The sequence below is a fragment of the Girardinichthys multiradiatus genome, chromosome 3 (genome assembly GCF_021462225.1).
Source record: "Girardinichthys multiradiatus isolate DD_20200921_A chromosome 3, DD_fGirMul_XY1, whole genome shotgun sequence".
Taxonomy (NCBI): Eukaryota; Metazoa; Chordata; class Actinopteri; order Cyprinodontiformes; family Goodeidae; genus Girardinichthys; species Girardinichthys multiradiatus.
The window spans coordinates 44,526,880-44,550,976 of record NC_061796.1 but is presented as its reverse complement, the minus strand read 5'-3'; the positions used below and the strand labels follow the sequence as shown (position 1 = coordinate 44,550,976).

At 39.7% G+C, this 24,097-nt stretch overlaps 1 protein-coding gene across 2 annotated transcripts; it reads right to left on the bottom strand.

The window, feature by feature from the left end:
• Positions 1-440: 440 nt before the first annotated feature.
• tp53inp1 (tumor protein p53 inducible nuclear protein 1) lies at positions 441-16,493 on the bottom strand. 2 transcript variants are annotated; one of them, XR_007037624.1, is made up of 5 exons: positions 16,250-16,493; positions 12,660-13,001; positions 7,551-8,082; positions 6,447-6,977; positions 441-835 (listed from the first exon to the last, which is right to left on the bottom strand). XR_007037624.1 is itself a non-coding variant. In XM_047360687.1 (4 exons), exons 2-4 carry the CDS (start codon positions 12,778-12,780, stop codon positions 6,749-6,751), a joined length of 882 nt encoding a protein of 293 aa, XP_047216643.1. In that variant the 5' UTR covers positions 12,781-13,001; positions 16,250-16,493; the 3' UTR covers positions 3,441-6,748. The 2 variants fall into 2 exon arrangements, 1 of the variants encoding a protein (XP_047216643.1); XM_047360687.1 differs by lacking the exon at positions 441-835 and having other exon boundaries at positions 3,441-6,977.
• Positions 16,494-24,097: the final 7,604 nt, after the last annotated feature.

The window sequence follows — 24,097 nt, the reverse complement described above, 5'->3', positions numbered from 1 at the left end:
TTAAGCCTTTAGCTGATAATATCTGCGTGTTGGTTTACATTCTGGATTTGAAAGTGTTTGAAATCTCTGAGTTACTTTCTCTAGGAATACACATGAAGACAACGGTTTTAGCTAACAACCCTAATCATTGTTATAAAATGCCAAAGACAGTTTTAAATGTAAAACTCCAGAATCATTTTGTCTTTGTTTTAACGTTTTAAAATATTTTTTACAGTGGCTGCTCTTTCACGCATACGATGTGACATCACCTTTGCTCCTAATATTACCCAGAATAAATGATCATAGTACTTGAAGAGAAATTGGTATGGACAGGTCAACAAAACCCAAACATCTGCCACAAAATTCAGATTGATACATCTTTACACATGGAAAAAATGATATAGTAGTAAATCTTTAAAGACACAGTAATTTAGTATTGCACTTCAAGAAAATTTCAAATATGAGTTCAAACTGTTTTACTCTAACATTTCAGTGATGAAATGCATCCTACATCCCTGTAAAAGAAAAACAAACATGTTGCTGATTATAATAGTGTTAGATAAAATGAGTGGAAATGCCCCTTTAAGGATTTGTTTTCCTGTACCCAAACTCTTTGAACGGCATGCTATTTCTGACGTTTGAAGCTGTATCCTAACGGTACTGCAATGATTAAACCGAAGCATGCTGCTGCTGTATTGTATCATATTCAAGTGATTTAGGATCTGCAATGTTTCCTGCTGCCTTGACAAAGTTGCCTAATACATTTGCAGGCAACCAACCATCACCCTGTGAGTCCCTGAAATAACACCACTGGACTATCCTGCCACTCTGTGAATCTGTGTCTGAATAAAGTGACCTACAGCATTGTCTCTACATTTTAAGTTGCCCGTATAGAACAAAATAAAAGAAAGTGAGAAAAAAAGGAACCAATTTGATCTGGTGACTGTGCAGGCCATGGGAGATGTTCAACTTCACTTTCATGTTCATCAAACCAATCTTTCACCAGTCTTGCTGTGTGTATTGGTGCATTGTCATCCTGATACACGACACCGCCTTCAGGATACAATGTTTGAACCATTGGATGCACATGGTCCTCAAGAATGGTTCGGTAGTTCTTGGCAGTGATGCGCCCATCTAGCACAAGTATTGGGCCAAGGGAATGCCATGATATGGCAGCCCAAACCATCACTGATCCACCCCCATGCTTCACTCTGGGCATGCAACAGTCTGGGTGGTACGCTTCTTTGGGGCTTCTCCACACCGTAACTCTCCCGGATGTGGGGAAAACAGTAAAGTTGGACTCATCAGAGACCAATACATGTTTCACATTGTTCACAGCCCAAGATTTGTGCTCCTTGCACCATTGAAACCAACGTTTGGCATTGGCATGAGTGACCAAAGGTTTGGCTATAGCAGCCCTGCCGTGTATATTGACCCTGTGGAGCTCCCGACGGACAGTTCTGGTGGAAACAGGAAAGTTGAGGTGAACATTTAATTCTGCCGTGATTTGGGCAGCCGTGGTTTTATGTTTTTTGGATACAATCCGGGTTAGCACCCGAACATCCCTTTCAGACAGCTTCCTCTTGCCTCCACAGTTAATCCTGTTGGATGTGGTTCGTCCTTCTTGGTGGTATGCTGACATTACCCTGGATACCGTGGCTCTTGATACATCTCGAAGACTTGCTGTCTTGGTCAAAGATGCGCCAGCAAGACGTGCACCAACAATGTGTCCTCTTTTGAACTCTGGTATGTCACCCATAATGTTGTGTGCATTTCAATATTTTGAGCAAAACTGTGCTCTTACCCTGATAATTGAACCTTCACACTCTGCTCTTACTGGTGCAATGTACAATCAATGAAGACTGGCTACCAGGCTGGTCCAATTTAGCCATGAAACCTCCCACACTAAAATGACAGGTGTTTCAGTTTCATTGTCCAACCCCTGTATATCCAGTTGAACATCTGTGACTTGAAATTTGATGTTTACAGATGCTCTCCATCCGATCTGACTGAACTTGAACTTTTTCACAAAGAAGAATGGGCCGAAAGTAGCAGTCTTTAGATGTACAAAACTAGTAAAGATATACAACAAAGGCTTGCAAGTCTAATTTTATTTGAAAAAGGAATCTGATAACCATGGATCATTTCCCTTGTACTTTGCAACATTGCAATACCTTGTCTTGGTCTGTCATATAAGATTAAATAAAATGCAATGTGGTTTGTTGTACTAATGTGACAATGCATAAAAAATTCAAGGGCTAAAGATATTTACAAGGCACCTTATCTAAAATTGTTTTGTTTTTTTTCATGTTTGATTTTAAATAAGTTGATGCTAAAGGGAATTTCCCAGTTTACAACTTTTCTGTTATTGGTGGTTGTTTAATTGTAGAGTATAGAGTGGCTTTATTACGAAACTTCAATTTGATTTAATTTAAATGTTCTAAAAGGCTTAAATTCTGTAGGATTAGTATAAGACAAGATAGAAGGTAACAGTAAACAGTTGTGATTGGATTAACTGAAATGATCAAAGCTATAAAGGCATATCAGTGACTATAGGTTTCGGCCAAAAGAAAAGTTTCTCTCAGTCTCAGGTTTCTGTTCCCACCTCAGGTTGTTGCTGTAAATGCTTCAAACACAACAGAAGCAAAAAAGGACCAAGGAGAGACAAAAATCTGTGTATGAAAACATTTATTATTGGCTAATAAGAGATCACATGTATCAACTATTACAATTCCACAACAGATGACCCCACTTTTTTATATCAGCTTTGTTGTTTTATGTTTCTGACATCAGAACAGAGTGAATTGATCTGTTATACATCAAAAATACAAAGAAGGATTACAGTTATATCGATAAATAAAACGTTAATTCCTAAAATTCCTACATTTTTTTTTCTTTTTGGCAAGTTGCTGTATTATTCCAGTAAACTACACAAAAACAAACATTTCTAACACTTGGTGAAAAATAAAAATGCCATAAGATATTTTCACACTTAAAATAAAAAGGTTTGCTACATCATCATTCTGTCTGGTTTGTTGAGTCATAAGAAAAAGTTGTACTCAGGCTGGGTGGATGGTGGCAGCAAGAGCTGAAGCTTCCTCAGAATGGTGCATAGTTTATTTTTGATGTCTGTTTGCGTGTTTTTATCCATGACGTCCAATCAGAACATTAAAAAAAGAGTTCAAGTTCTTCATTGATGCATTGTCATTACAACATCTCAACCTGGAAGGCACGTGATCCACAAATTTCAAGGCATTGAAATAAAATACTAGAAATCCCTGTTAGTTTGGTAAAAGATGAGTTGAGAACAAAGATTAAAACACAGATTAAACATTTCAGGCTTCTGACAGCAAGTGGAGCCTTTGACATCGACTCCGATCCCTTCAAAGTAACACCAAAAGCGAATGCAACGGTTAAAAAGTAAAGAGTTAGACAGTCTAAGTCTAAAAAACAAGTTTACATAGACTAAAGGCAAAGTCCACCATTATAATATTTACATCAAACCATAGATTCACTCAACAAATGTTGCTACAATCCTATCAGAACAACCAGAGATTCTTCACCACTCTCCAAAAAGATTTGTATGAGAAACTGAATCTGAACAACATTCAAAAAAAATGTTCAGTACAGTTTAAAATTTGAGGCATTGATCTGCATCAAGACTGTTCCAGAAGATGCAAAAAACAAAGGTTTGTAAAAACTATAAGATGCAAAGTTAAAATACGTTTTCTATTTAGAAGAATAAAAGAGAAAAAAACATTTACACAATTTTAAACATAAAGATTCTAACATATTGAGTTAGAAACGTGACATTTTCTTTCTTTTTAACTTAGTTTTCAGGATAAACAGCTTTAAGTTACATTTTTGGCTGCAAAAGCCTTTCAATATTTTAGTTCCTAAAAAAAATGTTTCTTTCTGCAGTGTGGGAACTCAGTCTGGTCTCAGCTTTCCTCACAGCAACACATTAAAACATAAAACTGTCTGCTGTTTAAGCCAAGGGCATTTACCAAACATTTCTATAATGATAAAGAGAACACAAGTATTAAACAGTAGTGAAAGACTACAGATTGCCACTACTTTCTTTTGGTTTAAATATCAGTTAAACAAAATGTAACTATTGTAGCGTAGAAATTAGAACAATTGAACAGACACTAAGTACATTTCTAAAACCAGGTCAGGTGTACTTGAAGAAAATATTAACATCTCTAAAAAGACACTTTCTCTGTGTCTCCGTCTTGATAGATTCTCAAAAGGTTTGTTTTCACAAACCCAGGACTGAAAGAAGCTTTTGAGACACTAACCTAATAGGCAAATAACTACTCACACACATTTCAGACAGGAGAAAAAGTCAGAGCATGTTAGAAGAATAATCAGCCGTCAAGTAAATCTGCATTTTCCTAAAGTGTAAAAGGTGATTGGTTGTGACCCTGAGAAGTGGACTGCAGATTTATTTCAGAACTAACAAGAAGAAAAACAAGTCCTTGTCCATTATCGTCTCTTCTTTTCCAACATCATGATACTAACACAACATTACGACCATGCAACAGACACCACACTCATTACCAAACATACCAAAGCAAGAATCCATTGATGCATACAACTTCATACTGATATGTAATTAGTTTTTTTCTTTTTAAAGGACTAATTTGGAAGTATATAATGTTTTTTACATGCGTGTTTTTACATTTCTATTCATCTCAAAGCTACCATTACAACAAGGCATTTAGTGATATTCAAGCCAGTCATTTTAACTGCTTTTATTTACTTTTTCTTCCAACAAATATGCTGAAAAGTACTAAATTGAAAGTCAGAAGCAGGTTCGGTTGGCACAGTAGGAAGCCCTGAACTGAGCAAAAATAGTGGTGCTAAAGATTTCAAAGGCAGTAAACTAAAGAGACAAATCCCTCAAAAAAGGCTCTTGCACAATTAAATGAGATACTTGCATTGCAACCAGAGTGTCTGCAGAATGAGCAAATAAGAACACCAAGAAAACCTGAGATCAAGTAGGTAAAAATGTTGATAATATCTAAAAAACAAACTCAGAGTAAAAAGGAAAAAGGCTACAGCACAGCGGTGAGTTTGAGGCTAATTTTGTTAAAACTCTTTGTTCTGTTTCTCAGTTTTCAGTTACAACAGTCTACAGTTTCACAGAACAACCTGTAAATGCAACATCCTAATGTCTGGATTTACTTTAGGTTTATTTAATGGGGAGTATACAATAAAAGTCCTGTTGAAATAGTTTTTATCCAGCAAAAAATTTAATTATTTTTCTACATCCTCTTCAAAATTCTGGAGATGCACCAAGAATTAGACTGCTGACCGAAATCCTCCCGATTTTTAGCGTGACCACCCTAAACGGTGAGCGGCTGGTCAGAAACTCAAAAACCAATCTTTCTCCAATCAGTGCTACCATGTGGGCACTGACAACAACACTCTTCAGATTGGATGCTGCTACTGAGTGAAGAAGATAAGCTATTTTCAGTATGAGTCAGAGGAAGCACAGAGATGTAAGGAGCTATTTTAAAGGAAACTAGATGTCAAAACATGTTGAGAAATGCCTGTAATTCTTTCAGGCTGTAAGAGGGAGAGAGCAGAACTTAAAAAGAATACCAAGAAGGTTCTGCTTTAAGCCTTTAGCTGATAATATCTGCGTGTTGGTTTACATTCTGGATTTGAAAGTGTTTGAAATCTCTGAGTTACTTTCTCTAGGGAATACACATGAAGACAACGGTTTTAGCTAACAACCCTAATCATTGTTATAAAATGCCAAAGACAGTTTTAATTAAATGTAAAACTCCAGAATCATTTTGTCTTTGTTTTAACGTTTTAAAATATTTTTTTACAGTGGCTGCTCTTTCACGCATACGATATGACATCACCTTTGCTCCTAATATTACCCAGAATAAATGATCATAGTACTTGGAAGAGAAATTGGTATTGACAGGTCAACAAAACCCAAACATCTGCCACAAAATTCAGATTGATACATCTTTACACATGGAAAAAATGATATAGTAGTAAATCTTTAAAGACACAGTAATTTAGTATTGCACTTCAAGAAAATTTCAAATATGAGTTCAAACTGTTTTACTCTAACATTTCAGTGATGAAATGCATCCTACATCCCTGTAAAAGAAAAACAAACATGTTGCTGATTATAATAGTGTTAGATAAAATGAGTGGAAATGCCCCTTTAAGGATTTGTTTTCCTGTACCCAAACTCTTTGAACGGCATGCTATTTCTGACGTTTGAAGCTGTATCCTAACGGTACTGCAATGATTAAACCGAAGCATGCTGCTGCTGCATTGTATCATATTCAAGTGATTTAGGATCTGCAATATTTCCTGCTGCCTTGACAAAGTTGCCTAATACATTTGCAGGCAACCAACCATCACCCTGTGAGTCCCTGAAATAACACCACTGGACTATCCTGCCACTCTGTGAATCTGTGTCTGAATAAAGTGACCCTTCTTCTTTACAAAAAAGATTAATAAAGAGGAGAATGAGAATGAAAGGAGGGAAAGTGTCAACTGGCCACAGGACCTAAAAGAATAAAAATGCCAGCCATGTTCCCTATGTCACCATCCAGTAAGATTTCCAAACGGATCAAAAGGGCCACCTGGGACCGATGATGTAACTGACAGCTTGCTGGTGTTTGTTTCTTAATAAGAGAGAAAAAGAAGTGGGAGTTTGTGATTGGCCCGTATTAAAATGTCCATACTGTACTGAGATTAATTATGATGATGCTGGAGGGGACATGAGGACCCCTCAGAAGTTAAGGTGCCTCTGGGTGGGCTGGTGCAGATGGAGGTGGAGGGTGCCGGTCTTTACTGGGCGCAGCAGGTTGAGGCGTCGCAGGGCCTTGCGGGACAGCAACTGAGTGCGTTGGGTGATGTTACCCGGCCGCTGCTGCAGGAGTCCGGGGTGGGTGGAGAGCGCTGCAGCATAGCAGGTGGAGTGCAGGCTGGAGCGGCGCTGCACAACTGCCACCTCTGATCTGCAGAGGCAGAAACGACAGCAACAAAGAGAAAATGAGCTGACTGATAGAGGGATGTGTGACTGAAATTCTGTCTTAAAATTTGTCCTTTTCATGTAAAAGTTTGATTATAACTGTTTCTACAAAGTTCACAAAAGTCTTGTTTCATACAGTTTATTACTTTTTTATTCCTAACTGACATGTAAATTATTACCCTAATGATACAATCATGTCTAAACCGAAATCTGGACCCAGAGAAGCTTCTAAAATGCCTTTAGATATTGAGTAAGAAAAAGAAAAACAAATATTTTCTTTACTCTTGGTAATGATTATGTTTATATTTTTGGTTGTAGCACAGGGGTCTCCAACTCCAGTCCTCAAGACCAACTGTCCTGCAATCTTTAGATGCCTCCTCAGCATGTGATCAGGTTCTGCAGAGGCCTGGTAAAGAGCATCTAAAGGTTGAAAGGACAGTGACTCTTGAAGACTGGAGTTGGAGACTCCTGTTGTACCGTTGGCACCGTATATTTATCACACTTAGAAGTCAAAACAAACTTCCGCTAAATCAGGATTCATGAGCAGCGTTTGTGATACCTATGACGAGGTCCTTCAAGCGTGGGTCTTGTCTTCTCTTTGCCACTTGCAACTGTTTGGTTTGCAGATGTATTGCTAGACAGGAAATCCAATTCCCCGTCAAGCGTGTGGTGTGGTATTGGGTCGAGGGCGAGTCGTGGAGGGCTGTGGTGAGCATAGACAGACATGCTGGGATGTTCGATCAGCAGGTTCTCCAGCGGGCTGGTCTTCAGGAGCACCGGCTGGCTGTCGTACCCGGTGAAGCAGGGTGGGGGGGTGACAAACCAGCTCTCCTCCAGAGAGCAGGCGTCCAGACGCAGGAAACCGCCCTCCTCATCGTCCACGTCATCATCATCTTCTGTGCCCCTGTCCGGATCGGTGTCAGCTGTGGAGTTGAGGGAGGTGCAGGAGGGGCAGCGGATGCCGGGGCTGGCTATGGGAGAAGGGATCATTACCAGGTCCTCCTCCTCCTCCTCCTCCTCCTCATTGTCTTCATGAGGGCTAACAGTGGAGCCAGAGAGGCTGTCACCACAATGACCTGAGCAAGCTTCAGCTGCAGAGAAGAGAAGAGGAGATGTAATTATTTCATAAGTTCAGGAAAATCAGAGGAATAAAGATTCCTAATTTCTGATGGTTGTTTTTTTTTTAACTGTATAATTACAATGTCTACTTTATTAACAATGCATCTAAATGTGTTTTTAATACAGTTAGAAGATACATTTACATTACTGATAAACATTAAATGATCAAATTGTGTTTTTCCGTTGTCTTTGTTGAAGGAGCCCTTTACATCTCTAGCATTGTGTAGATGATTTAATAGTGAAACTACATCGTTCTTTCAGCAGGTGGCGCTGCATGGCATTTGGGAAACAGTTGAGATTCCACCAGATGTACAATCATTTTGAAAGTCACAGTCGGGCCAGCGGACCAACACCTGCACATGTTTCTGTTCGAGAGCAAACACAACTTAGACCTGCTAAGCCTGTCTCAGTCTAAGAGTGGCTTCATCTCCTTCAGACCATCTGATCCGTGTTTCCTCCACAAGATGCAGCCAAAATAACAGACTGAGTGTTCTTGTGCTCTTAAATCACCCGCAAACGCACCAACATCCTGCACTGCAAGACGTTTAACTCTGATATGTGCAAAAGTGGAAGCTTGCCAAAAGCTGCGGCTCAGGGGATCAGCGTTGTTTTTGCCCTGCATTAGCTTATAATGATTGACTAAGAATCAGGAAGTTGTGAGGTGGAAATACGATCTAATGCAAGCAGACTAGTTGTTAAAAATAACTGTGTTGATGAAGCAGATGTCCCAGTTCGAGTCTGGTTCTGTTTATGGTGAAGCTATTTTCTCCAGCACACAAAAAAAGGAAATAAATAACAAGACTTTTCTGATCTTTCTCTGACAACTCAGTGTGTCCACCATACACACATGCACCATTATAGGAATGGCTCAACCTCAAGACATCATAACTCGATCATGTCCCCTGTGCTCTCAGTGTGCGTGCTTCTAAATGCACAACGTTTGCAAGCAAGTGTTTGGAGCTCATTTCAACACGTGACATGAACTCCACTCCTGAGAGTTCATAGAAGCATTCATGTTTACCCACAATAAGACAGAGAAGCTGCAGAGTGCTGACTCAGTGTCCAAGATCTGATATTCACTTCCTGAATCCATCTACTACTGCAAAGGCTGTGAGTAAAGAGGTACAGAGGAAAAGTACCTGCTTTAGGGCTGGGGGCCATCACTGGTTGGGCCAGCAGTAACTTAGGGTTCTGGTCGGATGTGTGCTGGGTTAATGAGGTCAGCCTGGCTAATAAATGAACTTGCCGCCCTTTCAATGATTCTTTCTCCTCTACAAACAAAAGGATGCTCAGAGTCTGCAGGTTTTTGTAGGCGAGAAACTAACCTCACTTGAACACATCATGCAAATTCTGTGTATATCTTTGCAAGAGTTTAGTGCATAGTTGTGAAGTGAAGGAAAATGGTTTTCAGAATTTCTAACCAAAAACAAATCTAAAGGCTCAATCAGATTGTACGGAGATTGGCTAGCAACAGCATATTTCAAATCTTGCCACAGATTCTTAATTGTATTTAGGTCTGGACTTTGAGTCTAACACATGAACATGCATTGATATAAACACTTCCATTTTAGTTTGGGCTGTGTGTTTAGGGCTGTTGTTCTGCTGAAAGGTGAACCTTTGCCTCATTCTCCAGGTTTATGCTGCTTTTCTTCCAATATCTGTATTTAGCTCCACACATCTTCCCATCTTCTCTGACCAAACGTCTGCTGAGGAAAAGAACCCCCATGGCATGATGCTGCCACCACCACATGCAGTTGTAGTATTTGCTCTGTTTATTAATTAGAGGTATCATTGTAAAGGCGGCTAAATACAAAAGCACGGCAAACGTTTCTGATTTTATGTGTAAAAAAAATGAGAAAACCATGCATGTGTTGCCTTCCTCTTCACAGTTATCCACTATCACATAAAATCCACATAAAATACATTAAGGTTTGTGGTTTTAAAAGTGAACATGAAAAAGTTCAAGTAAACACATACTGTTGAAGGTTCTTTATGGAGACATAATTGAATGTGGAGCTAATTAATATAGATCCTGAAAATTCATACAAACCCTCAACCTTTAACATAACAAAATTACGGAAGGTTGCCAGAGGCAGCTCAGAAGCCACACACGTCCACCTCCTCTGGCTTGACGATTAAACTACCAGTGTCTATTTTTACCTCATTAGGGTGTTTTTATTTGACCTGTTTACAGGATGACTTCTCCATTAACTGTCTGATGCCTAATATCCTCCTCTCGCACCAGTCCAAGCTGGGTCCCCTTCGCCCAACCCCATCCTGCCTCAAATATTCACACGGCTGCAGAATCGGAGACGAGTCAAGTGATGGGTGAATGGTGGGCTGAGTTAAAGCTGTGTCAAGACTCACTCAAATCTTTTTGGGAGTCACTGCAGCATGCTGTGTTGCCGTATAAAGCGTGTGGGACTCGGTGGACTTCTCTCTGCCTGACTTGTCTGTTTTGACTGGGATCTTTTTTCGGTCTCTGGAAACTTGGCGGGACTTTTACTTGCTATTACAAAACGTTAAAGTCATGCTACTGAAATGAACAGTTGTTGAGATATATGGTCTTCACTAAAAAGGCATTTCCACACTACTCCTTTGCGATTTTGTGGCGCTCTTTTATGATACCAAAGGGAAACCCCCGCACTTAAACTGACTAGTGCTGCAATGGCAGCAACGCAGACAGCGGCGAAGAATCTGATATTTCTTAAGATATATTTCAGTTACTATCAGAGAGAGACGCAGCAGAGTCAGGAAAAGAAATTCAGCTTTCATCAGATGGAGTACAAGGGCCGCAGAGTGCAGACGGCCATCTTATTCGACCAGAGTCTATTTTTGTGGGATGCTGGAGCACGGCCAGGGTCAATCTCCATGAATCATACCGCACCACCAGGAAACAGAACCAGCACAACATCTGGATTTTCAAAATAATTCACGAAAGACGGACTAGATCTCGCTATATTAATAAATACACGCATATATTTATATATACACGTGTATATGTTAGCTGTTGTTTACATTAGATCAGTTTCTGGGTTAACTAAGTTGTTATAAGCTGATCAATTAAACATTAAATGCACCAAATTAAGCAACAAATAGTTTCACTGCATTCATTGAACTCATCCATTGTAGGACCAAACACGTGAAAATATACAGATCTACAAAACTAAAAATGAAGCAGCTTAACTGGTTTAACTTCCACAGAATGAGTTGTTTTGGACTTGCTACCGCATTTATCATTTACCGCATTTTATTTGTAAAAAATACAAATCTCCAACATTATTGGACTTTGTTTTGAACATGTCAGCTAAATGGTAACTTTCAATATAGTTGTGATATTTTAAGGCTTGAAGGTTTTAAGGCGAGGACCTTTTCTATTAAATAGCTGGATTTGTAATTCAAGTTGTATCAAGTAGACATGTATTTTATAGTGCTAGTCAGAAGTTTACATACCCTCATCATGGGCATGTATCTCATTGATTTCAGACTTTTATTGATGCATGTTAACCGTTCTTTTAGAGGGTGGGATGATTATACAAGAAAACACTTCGATAAATATCAAAAACAAGATTCAGATTCACAATTGTGAATTTCCAGTGGCTTTCCTCTAATTCATACATGAATAAATTTATACATACAGTACATCCTCATGGTCATTTGTTCATATTGTTCGTTAGCAAGATGCACACTGACCCAGCTCTTTCTGTAGCCATCAGCAAGCTTCTGAAATCATTCTAGCTGGAAATTTGACCTTTGTTCTTGCCAGAATTTAGTTGGTGTTGGTGACACAGACCTGGCTTATAAAAAAAAGTCCACACATTTTCAGCACGGTTGAGGTCTGTGAGTGTCTGCGTTACATCGATTCCAAGGCCATCACAACTGATTTTGGAATAAATAACCTCCAAGGCCGAAGCTTATCACAGACCTGAAGCTGCTGGAACACCACTGTCACTGTCCATGAGGAAGCAAGTTTACAATCACCATGGACAGGGGGGGATGTTGACCAAAAAAGAACCTTCTGCTTTAAAATCGACACCTTCAAGTTCAACATGAATTGTCAGCTGTCCACATAGAAAAGTCAAATACTTTCTGGGGAAAACATTTGGTTTTGTCCAGGGACAGATTGAGCTATTTGGCCACAATTACAAGAAGTATGCACCAACTTTCAAGTAAGGTGGAGGTAAAATCATGCTGTGGGGCTGTTTTGCGTCCAATAGATAAGAATAGCTAGCATTAAACTTCTGAATTGGTCGTAACCTTAACTGTATTAGAAATTAGTGGACTATGCTCAAAAGCCTGATCTGTGCCCGGAAACGCAACAGTTTAAATTTACTCTTCCTATTCTGCCAACAAGAGAGGTCGAATATCCAGCCAGGTTTATGCCAGAAGCTTGTTTTTGGCTGATTAAAGCTCAAATGCATCATTGAAAGCTTAGAATCATTATCATTCATGTCAGTTATGAGTGTTTTCTTAACTTCTGACCGCTACATCAGTGTGTCCTACCCATCTCCATTAGGGAGCAAAACGTTTTATTGTGCAACAAGTTTACCCAGGTAGTTAACTAGGATCCAGTCTTCATCCTCCTCCTCTTCGGTGTCTTCCTGTCGGCTGCGTTGACTCAGTTCATCCCCGTCGTCCCCAAACAGAGTGTTAGCAAACCTCTGGAACATCCCGGAATGTCCTGAAGGCGCGTGAGGCTGAGGGAGGCTCTGGGCGACGGCAGGGAGACGGGGTGGTCTTTTTGGTCATCAGCTGCAGAGTATGCAACGAGTTGAAGGCTCCAGAAAGGTGCTAAAGTGCATCAATAGGGTGTGGTCAGGGATCATCTGAGAGACATGCTGGATATCGCTCAACGTCAGGATTTCACAAGTGCAAAAGTAAAGACAGAGCCCTGAGAAAAGACAACATCGAAATTATAACCAAACAGAGTTCTGATTTGAATTCCAAACAGTTAAAGTGAAAAAATAATTAGTTTTTATTATAATTGTCAAATGTACAACAGATTAACCCAAATCTGCTGCAAAACCATGAATAGAATCAAAGATAGAGGCTGGAGGAGATTTTATTCAAAAAGCAGGAGAGGTTTCTGTTCATACATAAAATATGGGTCAGGTGGGGATTATGAAAGCAAAGACTCTATACAGCTTGCCAAGTAATTATTAGGTTACCCATAACCCTATCGAGCTCAGCCAAACTCTATATACTGTAAACACTTAGCACTGCAGGGCCTCCAAAACACATTGAGCCTTCCTGCCTGTCAGGATTTTCCTTGTCAAAAAATGTTCTGCTGATGAATTTCAAAATACATTTTCTTCTTCTATGACTTCTGTTTTTGGTTTATGTAAGGGGAATAACATAGAGAATTAATTTTCCATAACTAAGCTTTGCTGGCAGCAGTGTAAACTTTTGCTTACTATTGTCTGATTGTAGACAGATGTTGGCTTTATCTGTCCAAATTCATTCCTTCATTACACTTAAATGATGTTTGTAAGGAGGATATTAAAAAATATGCACACAAACAAAATCTTTCTTAACGGTTTGGTTACTATTTGCCAGTGGATGAACACTTATCAGACCGTAAAGTGCATTAACATATATGTGCTGTCAGAGCAGATGGATGCAAGCAGCAGCTGGGATATATCTGATGGAAGCAAACACAGAGGAGCTCCTCTGCGTCTTTTATAGTCGCTCGGACATGAAGAGCTACAGTGTCCTCAGAGGACATGCAGACACAGCTGGCTGGCAGCCTGTGCTCTGGACTTCACATTAGGAAAGTAGACAAAATGAAAAGTGATCAGTGTAGCTGTGTCCCGCTGCAGCTGCTGGGGTAATAACACCCACTGGCAAACTGCTAGAGGATTTAACAGAACAATGCTGCACCTGCCCTTTTAACCAATGATTTTTTCTCAGTTTGCAGTTTTTAGCTAAAAAAACATGTTTCAAACACATGTTCGTCCAGCTGTACAAATGGCAATCTGTATTAATATAAATGTTTACATCTGTCACATGAATGTATAATGTATAGGGTAACAAAGTTGAATGTCCCTTCTTTATTCTGCCTCTTAAGCTAAGTTAAATAGGGTAACAACATTGTAAAAAACATTTAAAAAAATGAATCTTTTTTTTAGGTGAGCTTGATGAGTAATAACATGTTGGCAAATACAGCAACACCCTAAACAACTGTAAATAAGTTCCATTTCAGGGCATTGGTTACAGAATAATTCATAAATGTTGCCAGTGGTGGTTCCTGCATAAATGGTGCCCTGGGCAAGACCCCCTGTTTGGACTACACACATGTTTGCTAAATTATTGAGCTGTAATGTTCAGTAATAATTACTGCAGTACAAAAAAGAAATAAATCCTTTGGGCAAAGACAGATAACATGTTTCCCATAGATGCTCATGACGCGTGGATTGGAAGTGTGCTGTAAGAAAAACTTGTGATCACCACTAGGAGGCTGAAGATCATGAATCCAAACTGCTGTTGCATTGAGATGAGTTACCCTCATGTTGTGCTAATCAAAACCGTGTTGAAATTAACAGATAATTGAATTTTATACACTATATTCACACAATGGTAAAGGATTGATTGGAGTTTTGGCTCATCTGTATTGTCTAATAAAATATATGTCAATAGTAAAACCAAAAGAAAACAATAGTTTTTTTAAACACAGATATTCTAGTATACGAAGTGTACATGAATGCATCATGAGGTTATCTCAACAGTTTAACAGCTGGAAGAGAACAGACGGGGAAACACGCAAACTGGCGGCTATCAGCCTCAAACACCAAATGTCCAATTTTTCTTCTGTCATTTGAATGCGCACCACTTTTACGCGGATCGAAGGTGGTGCGTTAAAAGCCTCCGCTGCGTGCTCGTATTTCCCAGCTATTCCACCAGCATTATTCGAACCTGCGCTGCATTCCATGAAAAACCAGTTGACGAACAGCGAACAAACAAAGGTTTTAAGCTTAAACCAGTCGCCACCCTTAACAGCAGGCTGATAATCCCCTTCTGCACCTGTTTCAAACCCTGTAGCTTCTCCTCCCTGACAGTAGCTACATTTTAACGGCAAATAGATGAAAATAAATAGCACTTCACTGACTGCAATCATCATACAGAGCTGGTTTTGTTTTTGACTAATACATTTTTTTTAAACTGTTGGACTGGCCCATATCTAGTTGATTTTATTACATCTGACCCGGCATCATTTACTCATTTTATAAGAGGCTTTTTAGGGTGTTCAAATGTGTAAATATGATGCCTCTACATTAGGCTGCAGGGATTATGAATTAATCACAATGGATGTCCCATAATCAGGCATAGAGGGGGGATAAAACAGAATAGGATTTTTTTTTTGTTACAAAAAGGGATTAATAGCCTCTAGAGCGCCTCAACCTGGTCAAAATCAAACTGCAAATTCAACATTAATGTCAATAAGAAATGGTGTATGAGCTTGTGTTTTATTATGGTAGGCTATATAACGTTAAAAGCTACACATAGATATAGGTCGATTATTCTGCCAAAAGTATTGCGAATAAAACATGTTTTATGTTGAATCGGACACCAAAATAACGTTTTGAATATTATGTCTAATATTACAGTTAAGTTTACTGTAGTGCAGAACTAATCGGCTCCATGTTCCTGTTAATGTGATTTGTCAACCAGTCTGCAGGGGGAACACAAACTGGCCCAGAGATAATGTGGAGCAGCCGCAGCAGACTGTGTGTGACTCAACATTGGACGCTTTTTCATGGTTAAACAGGAGGAAGAGGAGGAGATTGTAATTCTATACTCGCAGGATGGGCCGTCTGGTAAAAACTTTATATCTTCTAATTTATGTATTAAAACATTTTCCAGAACAACACAACACCCAAACTACCAAATATCAGACTTCAAAGCATTAAAGACGTTTTTATTTAGTCGAACTAAAGCCAAAAAGGCTCGTTTTATATGCTAATCTGGACCGTGAGGTTTCTTAAGAATAAAACAATAAACATGCATTAATACATCGTAGCTGAGTTATCTTACTGATAAAGCAAGAAGTGTTTTCAAAATAATGCACATAAAATATGATCAACACGAGGCTTAAAGGCGGCAGAGCCGTTAATGATCTTCAGGGGGAAACAAAGAACCCACCTGCGGCAGAAGGAGGAGCAAACGACGGTTTAAAAATCCTTAAAACAGAGGTAGATTTGTTACTTTTCGAAAAATAGAAAAACTTGAGGTTTCTTCGCGGAAGAAATAACATATACAATGTTTAATTTACGGGCTGTACATCGGAGTCACAGTGAGGTTGATCGTCTTTTCAGTCCCGTTTCCTCCTCGGTTCCTCTACTGCGACTTCTTTTGTTGTTGTTGTGGAGCTCTAACAGCTGATCGTCCTGACGTCACCAGGGTCAGCCTATCATAGGGGCCGGACCAGCCGCTGCTCAGCCAATTAAAACGCGCTACACGGGCTGTCACTAACCCACGTGACCCTGCCCCCTCCTTCTCCATTAAAAAAAAAACGGGGCATGACTGGGCAAAGCTCTCAGCTGAACTGGGCTGAAATGTAACTTTCCCTCCCTAAAACAGGCAAACGCTACATAAACAAACCTACATCCGGGTCAGGCTGCAGAGTTTCCTGTTTTATTCGCATACACCCAACAGATTAACGTCTTATTTGTGCAGTACCATAACACAGGCTTGTAGCTTGTTTAACTGAAAAATGGTTATCTGCTTCATAAGTTTTTCTAAATATGTTATGGGTAAAGGGTACACTAGGAAGACACTATCATCAGCTCGTAATGGGGGATCCTGAAGGTGTTCCTGGCCCAGAAGTCCCATCAATGTCCTCAGAGTCTGTTCTGGTGTAACCTTCCTGTGAAATATATATGGAAAACATCAAGCGAGAGGAGCTGTAAATACCTCAGACATTTATTAGACAAAATTAATGAACAAATAGCATCTTGTGGATCAAGAAACACTGTAGACAGATCAGGGAGAAAGCCCAGAAGTTTAAAACAGTGTTAGATTATAAAACAGCATTCCAAGCTTTGTACTTCTCACAAAGAACTGCAAACCCACCAAGACATGATCATCTACCTAAATTGAAGGACAGCATTAATCAGAGAAGCAGCCAAGAGGCTAAAGGTAATTCTGGAGGAGCTAAAGAAACAGTTCAGATAGGAGAATGTTAACAGGACAGTTATTAGCTCTGCACTCTACAAAGCTGGCCTTTAAGGGTGGGTGACAAAAAAAAAAAGCCAATGTTGAAAGAAAGCCCTAAGAAGTGCTGTTTACAATCTGCCTTAAGCCATGTGGGTGACACAGAAAAGCACGTGGAAGAAGGTTTTCTTGTCATGGTGTGGGCAGCTGAACACCTGCATGTGCATTGTGTCCCAGAGAGGTCACAAGTACCCTGGTTCAAATCCCACTGCCTGACACTTTGGCTCCCTGAGCAAGACCCTTACCTCCTGAATGCTCCCTGGACGCTGCACAATGGCAGCCCACTACTCCCTATAGGGATGGGTTAAATGCAGAGGATAATTTCTCCATTGTGAGATCAATAAAGTCTATATTATAATAATAACACGTTTTATTATAATAAAGTCTATATTATTATCCTGAACATACCATCTCCATGGTCCAAGATAGCAGTATCATGCTGTGGAAACCTTTTCTTCAGAAGAAATGGGAAAGTTGATGAATTGATATGAAGATGGGTGAAGTTAGATGCAGGACAATCCTGAAAGAGGCTGCAAAAGATTTGAAACTGAGGCAGATGTTCACCTTCCAGTAGGACAATGACCCTAAACAGCTACAATCTAATGGTTTAGATCATAGCATAGTCATGTTAGAATGGCCTAGTCAAAGTCCAGACCTAAATCTAATTGAGAATTGAAAAAAAAATATGTTCAGAGATGCTCTCCATCCAATCTGACTGAGTTTGAAGCATTTTCCTGAGAATAATGGGCAAATATCTTAGTCTCTTGATGTCGAAACCTGGTTAAGAAATGATTGCAACAAAAGGGGTTTTTAGAAGTACTGACAAAATGGGCTAAATAGATATAAATGCCACACCTTTCAGATTTTCATTTTCAAAAATGTAGCAAAAGGTTCTAAAAAACAAAATTCCAACACTTAAGGAACAGATGTTTTTAAATTCATGATGTATCCCATTGCTTCATTGGAATCACTACCTGAAAGACAGTTTCAAATGAGCTTAAACCTTTGTTTTTTATTTTGCTTTGTAATGCTATATTTCACTTTTTTGGTGTTGGGATTGTGCTTTGAGGTTGTTTTGCGTCTCTACATCCAACCTTGTGTGTCTCTGATGTATTAATTCCCACGTTATTCCTGTGATTGGGATACAGGTGTTCCGCTGAACAACAGCAGTGTGAAATTTTCCAGCTAATAAAACAGAAACTGCCGCAAAAACGTCCATGTGGAAAAACACCCCAAACTGCTGAGGCAGGATGCAGGGGAAACCAGCCATCCTCCATTTTTCCATTGCTGAATAAGGAACACCTGGCCTTTTCTAACACCAAAACCCTGATAAGATGTGCCTCACCGCTCATTTCCGTGGGTGTGTTTTTTTTTGTTTTCAGTGTGTTACATCATCACAGTCCTCCATAGTCTGTATTCAAACCATCATTAGTAATATGTTCATACACTACGAAGCATTTGCAAGTAATAAATTAAATGTTTGAGATTATCCCATAAGTATTTCTGTTGTCAGAGCAAACCTTTGATTAGTGTATAAAATGATAAACTGTAGAGCTTAAAGTAATTGACTTTATTCCAAATTGTTTAGTTCCTTCCTCAGTCGGCAGTTAACGTATAATAAGGTGTAATATTATAATATAAAAGTTTGCTGAGTTCTCTGAAATCATATATCCCTCTAGCAGATTCTGGTACATTTTGTCCCAGTGAGTCATAAGATGCATTGTTTTGAAACGATCAAAACGGCCAACCTTCAACCCCTTTAACTCAGCCCCACACACTGTCCAGCTACCTGAGCACAAGCAACTAATCTGTGTCTGTGAAAATAGTTCCCAGTGATTGAAACTGTAAGTCAGATTTCCTTAAAGTTCAGCTAACTTTCTCACGTTTTAGAGATAAACAAAAATAAAAAAACTTAAGAGGTGCCTTCAAAGGGAAGATACAACACGAAAGCCATAAATGACCTGGAGAAAGAAACTTGTTGCTTTAAGCCTGCAGGGAATTGGGTAATGATTCAGTTACTTTATGATCTGTTTGTTCCATGCCAAGTCTTACATTGTAAATAAAATTAAAGTACAGTGTTTTCTTCACACAATCTCCTACCGCGTGTGCAAACCTTAGCTCCTCATCAAGACAACAACATCAACTTCCCATGAAGAAAATCATTAAGTTCTGTATAAGGTTGTAAAACGTTAGGGTCATTCCAGCCCGAGTAAATGTTCTGAGAAGAAACATCCATCTGTGTCATGAGAAATAAAGCCTACATAACTTTAAGTGCAACACATCACATTCATCCGTCACAATAACGCAGAGCTGCGTTCCTCCTGCTGCGCCTTATGTAACATGGCTAATGTTTAAAATCTAGTTTGCACAACTCTGTTCTCCATGAGCAGATAATGAGATCAACAACTCTGTGTTGATCTCACTGATGAGTCACAGGGTATGCTGGGAAAATGCTTGTCCAATCATGGTCATCCTAAAGTAATATTTGCTTGATACTGATAGAAAAGGCGCCAGAGAATGTTTATTTGGCTGGAAATGGTTGGTGAAGCGCTTTAAAAATATTTCAAGCCATCTCCTGAAATCCTCGACCATGGTCCATGAGGGGTCTTTGTTGGAGCTTTCCAATGCTATGTTGGTAAATGAATAACAGAACAAATTGTATTTCAATATAAAAAGCTGGGGTTTGTTCCCCAATTATGACCCGAGAAAAGCATGTCTGTTGCTTGGGTATAAGCAGGAAAAAACACTCACACACTAAACGTCAAAGAACCATCATAAACATGTTTTTTTAAAATAAAATGTATAAAGATAACTTATTTCCCGAGACTATAACCTAATCCCTATTCATTCCCCTCATTGTAGACCTCTGGTTGCAGCTATAAATGTTTCTTCTGTTGAAGATAAAGGAATAGTTGTCATCTAACCTTTCGACCAGAGCATTGGAGGTCATTTTAGATGATTCGGTTCAGTGTTCCTCATTGGACCTGTAATATCTAAGGCACACCCTGGCCTGCTGTTATCTCCTCCAACAGCTGACTGTTGTTATAAAGTCGAGAAGTCAGCCAAGATTCAACGGTAGGTTGACACTGCAGTTTAGGTCAGCGTGCCAAGAGGAATGTGGGTCAGGTTGGGAGTAACACACCGACCTCTAACAGGTCAGCAGCAACAATACAGCATTGGGTGAAATCTCTCGTAAGCTGAAAATAATCAGAGTATACAGGTCCTTCTCAAAATATTAGCATATTGTGATAAAGTTCATTATTTTCCATAATGTCATGATGAAAATTTAACATTCATATATTTTAGATTCATTGCACACTAACTGAAATATTTCAGGTCTTTTATTGTCTTAATACGGATGATTTTGTCATACAGCTCATGAAAACCCAAAATTCCTATCTCACAAAATTAGCATATTATTAAAAGGGTCTCTAAACGAGCTATGAACCTAATCATCTGAATCAACGAGTTAACTCTAAACACCTGCAAAAGATTCCTGAGGCCTTTAAAACTCCCAGCCTGGTTCATCACTCAAAACCCCAATCATGGGTAAGACTGCCGACCTGACTGCTGTCCAGAAGGCCACTATTGACACCCTCAAGCAAGAGGGTAAGACACAGAAAGAAATTTCTGAACGAATAGGCTGTTCCCAGAGTGCTATATCAAGGCACCTCAGTGGGAAGTCTGTGGGAAGGAAAAAGTGTGGCAGAAAACGCTGCACAACGAGAAGAGGTGACCGGACCCTGAGGAAGATTGTGGAGAAGGGCCGATTCCAGACCTTGGGGGACCTGCGGAAGCAGTGGACTGAGTCTGGAGTAGAAACATCCAGAGCCACCGTGCACAGGCGTGTGCAGGAAATGGGCTACAGGTGCCGCATTCCCCAGGTCAAGCCACTTTTGAATCAGAAACAGCGGCAGAAGCGCCTGACCTGGGCTACAGAGAAGCAGCACTGGACTGTTGCTCAATGGTCCAAAGTACTTTTTTCGGATGAAAGCAAATTCTGCGTGTCATTCGGAAATCAAGGTGCCAGAGTCTGGAGGAAGACTGGGGAGAAGGAAATGCCAAAATGCCAGAAGTCCAGTGTCAAGTACCCACAGTCAGTGATGGTCTGGGGTGCCGTGTCAGCTGCTGGTGTTGGTCCACTGTGTTTTATCAAGGGCAGGGTCAATGCAGCTAGCTATCAGGAGATTTTGGAGCACTTCATGCTTCCATCTGCTGAAAAGCTTTATGGAGATGAAGATTAAATTTTTCAGCATGACCTGGCACCTGCTCACAGTGCCAAAACCACTGGTAAATGGTTTACTGACCATGGTATCACTGTGCTCAATTGGCCTGCCAACTCTCCTGACCTGAACCCCATAGAGAATCTGTGGGATATTGTGAAGAGAACGTTGAGAGACTCAAGACCCAACACTCTGGATGAGCTAAAGGCCGCTATCGAAGCATCCTGGGCCTCCATAAGACCTCAGCAGTGCCACAGGCTGATTGCCTCCATGCCACGCCGCATTGAAGCAGTCATTTCTGCAAAAGGATTCCCGACCAAGTATTGAGTGCATAACTGTACATGATTATTTGAAGGTTGACGTTTTTTGTATTAAAAACACTTTTCTTTTATTGGTCGGATGAAATATGCTAATTTTGTGAGATATGAATTTTGGGTTTTCATGAGCTGTATGCCAAAATCATCCGTATTAAGACAATAAAAGACCTGAAATATTTCAGTTAGTGTGCAATGAATCTAAAATATATGAATGTTAAATTTTCATCATGACATTATGGAAAATAATGAACTTTATCACAATATGCTAATATTTTGAGAAGGACCTGTATAAACACAGACAGTCATCAGCATTTAAATAAATAAATTCCTGGTCTGCAATGTGCAAGCCAGAGTTTTGTTTATGCAAAATCTAAAAATTGCAGATTGAGTAAAAAAGGTGCTCAAACTGTCCCGTGCCACGGTTGGCATTCTTGTGCAGACAGGTACAAGCATGAGCAAAAATCAACCTTAAGTATGGTTTTAGACCAACTTTGCCTTTATGGGGGTCAATGATCAAGGTCAAAGTTATACAGATCAGGTTGTTCTCAAATCAGATGGAAGGTAAACAGGCTACATTTTTGTAAGTTTGCAAAAGGGTAAACTTAGAGAACAAAACACCTATAAAGTCACTAGTTATTTGGGCTCCAGTAGAAACCAGTGTGTAAGGCAGGTGAACTGGGAAGTCCTGATGGAAGCTTATCAAGGTACAGTGCTGTGAAAATGTATTTGCTCACTTACAGAATATTCATGGTCATACATTTTAGATCATCAAAACAATTTTATACCAGAAAAAAGAGCAAAATGCAGTTTTAAATGAACACTTTTAATTTATGACGGTTAAAATGGGGTTTGCTGCCCCTGGCAGCAACGAATGGCATCAAGCCTTTGTGATAATGGGTGCCAGCTTTTAACAGGAGGAATTTTGGACCACTATGCTTTGCAGAAATGTTCCAATTCAGCCCTATCTGAGGGTTTATAAGCATGAAGGACCAGCACCTCAACTGCACAGAGGTCAGCCTTTGACTAGGCCGCTGTAAAACCTTTTGGACTTGTTGGTGTGCTTTGGAACATTGTCTTCTGTATGTTTGAAGGGCAGGATGATGTTCGTTTTCCGAATGTGATGTTTGATTCATGCCAGATGTAATGTGATGAGGACCTTTCAGAACATTTTCCTAAAAGTCCTTTGGATCATCAACTTGTGTTTTGGGCAAATGTGAGGCATGTCTTTGTGGGGTTTTGGCTTTGGATTTCTCCCATGGATGCTATTTTTGCCCAGCCTCTCATTGTTGTATCATGACCTCTGACCCTAACCGAGGCAAGTGAGGTCTGTAGTGTTCAATGTTTGAATGACCTTTTGTGATTTGAAGGGTAGGTTGTCATGCTGGGCCCTTGTGGATGATAAAGATTACTGAAGTTGAACTAATGTACCGTGGTTTTGAACTGAATTTGATTATGTGATACTTTGAAAATCTATTGTTTACTGAGGTGCTGCTTGTTCTAAAAAGTTTCCGACCCCATTAGTTTAAAGGTTAAAAGGCTACTGGGGGATAGTTTAACCCTTATTTATCCCCGTCTGCGACTATTAATCCATGCTGCTGAAAAAGATAAACATGGATCATAAAATATAAATTTAGTTTCAATTTGTTCACTGTTTTAGTAGTCACAGAAACTATTTGCATATAAATGAATACTTCTGCCTGATATCTGTTCTGATTCATGGATAGAGGAAAACTGCATTGAGTTGAAAAATGGGCTTTAATGAAGCTAATGTTCATCATTGTTTTGGAAACTAAGACAACTGGGAGGGTCAAGTGTGATAGCACGCAGATTCTGGGAGGAGTGTTACTTGAACTCGCGATCAGCTTTGACACACAAGCCCAGTAATGTGAGAGCACACCGAGAAAAAAAAATATGCATTGACAGAGGTGGAGAGTTTGATGAGCTGATATCTGAAAGATGTTGCAAAAAGCTGGACCTTTAGGAAAAAAAAACACTTCAACTCTCCCTCAGATCTATTTTTACCCGGTATGAAGGGGAAAATCCTTTCACCTTAGCCTGGAAAGTCTGGAGGAAACAGAAAACGTCATCTGTTCCTTGAGTTGCATCAGCTGAGCTGAGCAGACAGAGAGGGCGGGACGATTCAGGGAGTCAGCTGGCCTCTGGCTCTTGCTCTGTCAGTTTGTTTTCTCTGGTAGGTCTCTGCTGGCTGAGCTGATTTCCTGTGGCTCATAAAGTGA

Coding starts and splice junctions, on each gene's coding strand:
- tp53inp1 (XM_047360687.1), bottom strand. CDS start 12,780: ATGTTCCAGAGGTTTGCTAACACTCTGTTTGGGGACGACGGGGATGAA. Junction 8,083..12,659: donor GATCCTAGTTAACTACCTGG/GTAAACTTGTTG, acceptor TCTTCTCTGCAG/CTGAAGCTTGCTCAGGTCAT. Junction 6,978..7,550: donor CTTGAAGGACCTCGTCATAG/GTATCACAAACG, acceptor CTGCCTCTGCAG/ATCAGAGGTGGCAGTTGTGC.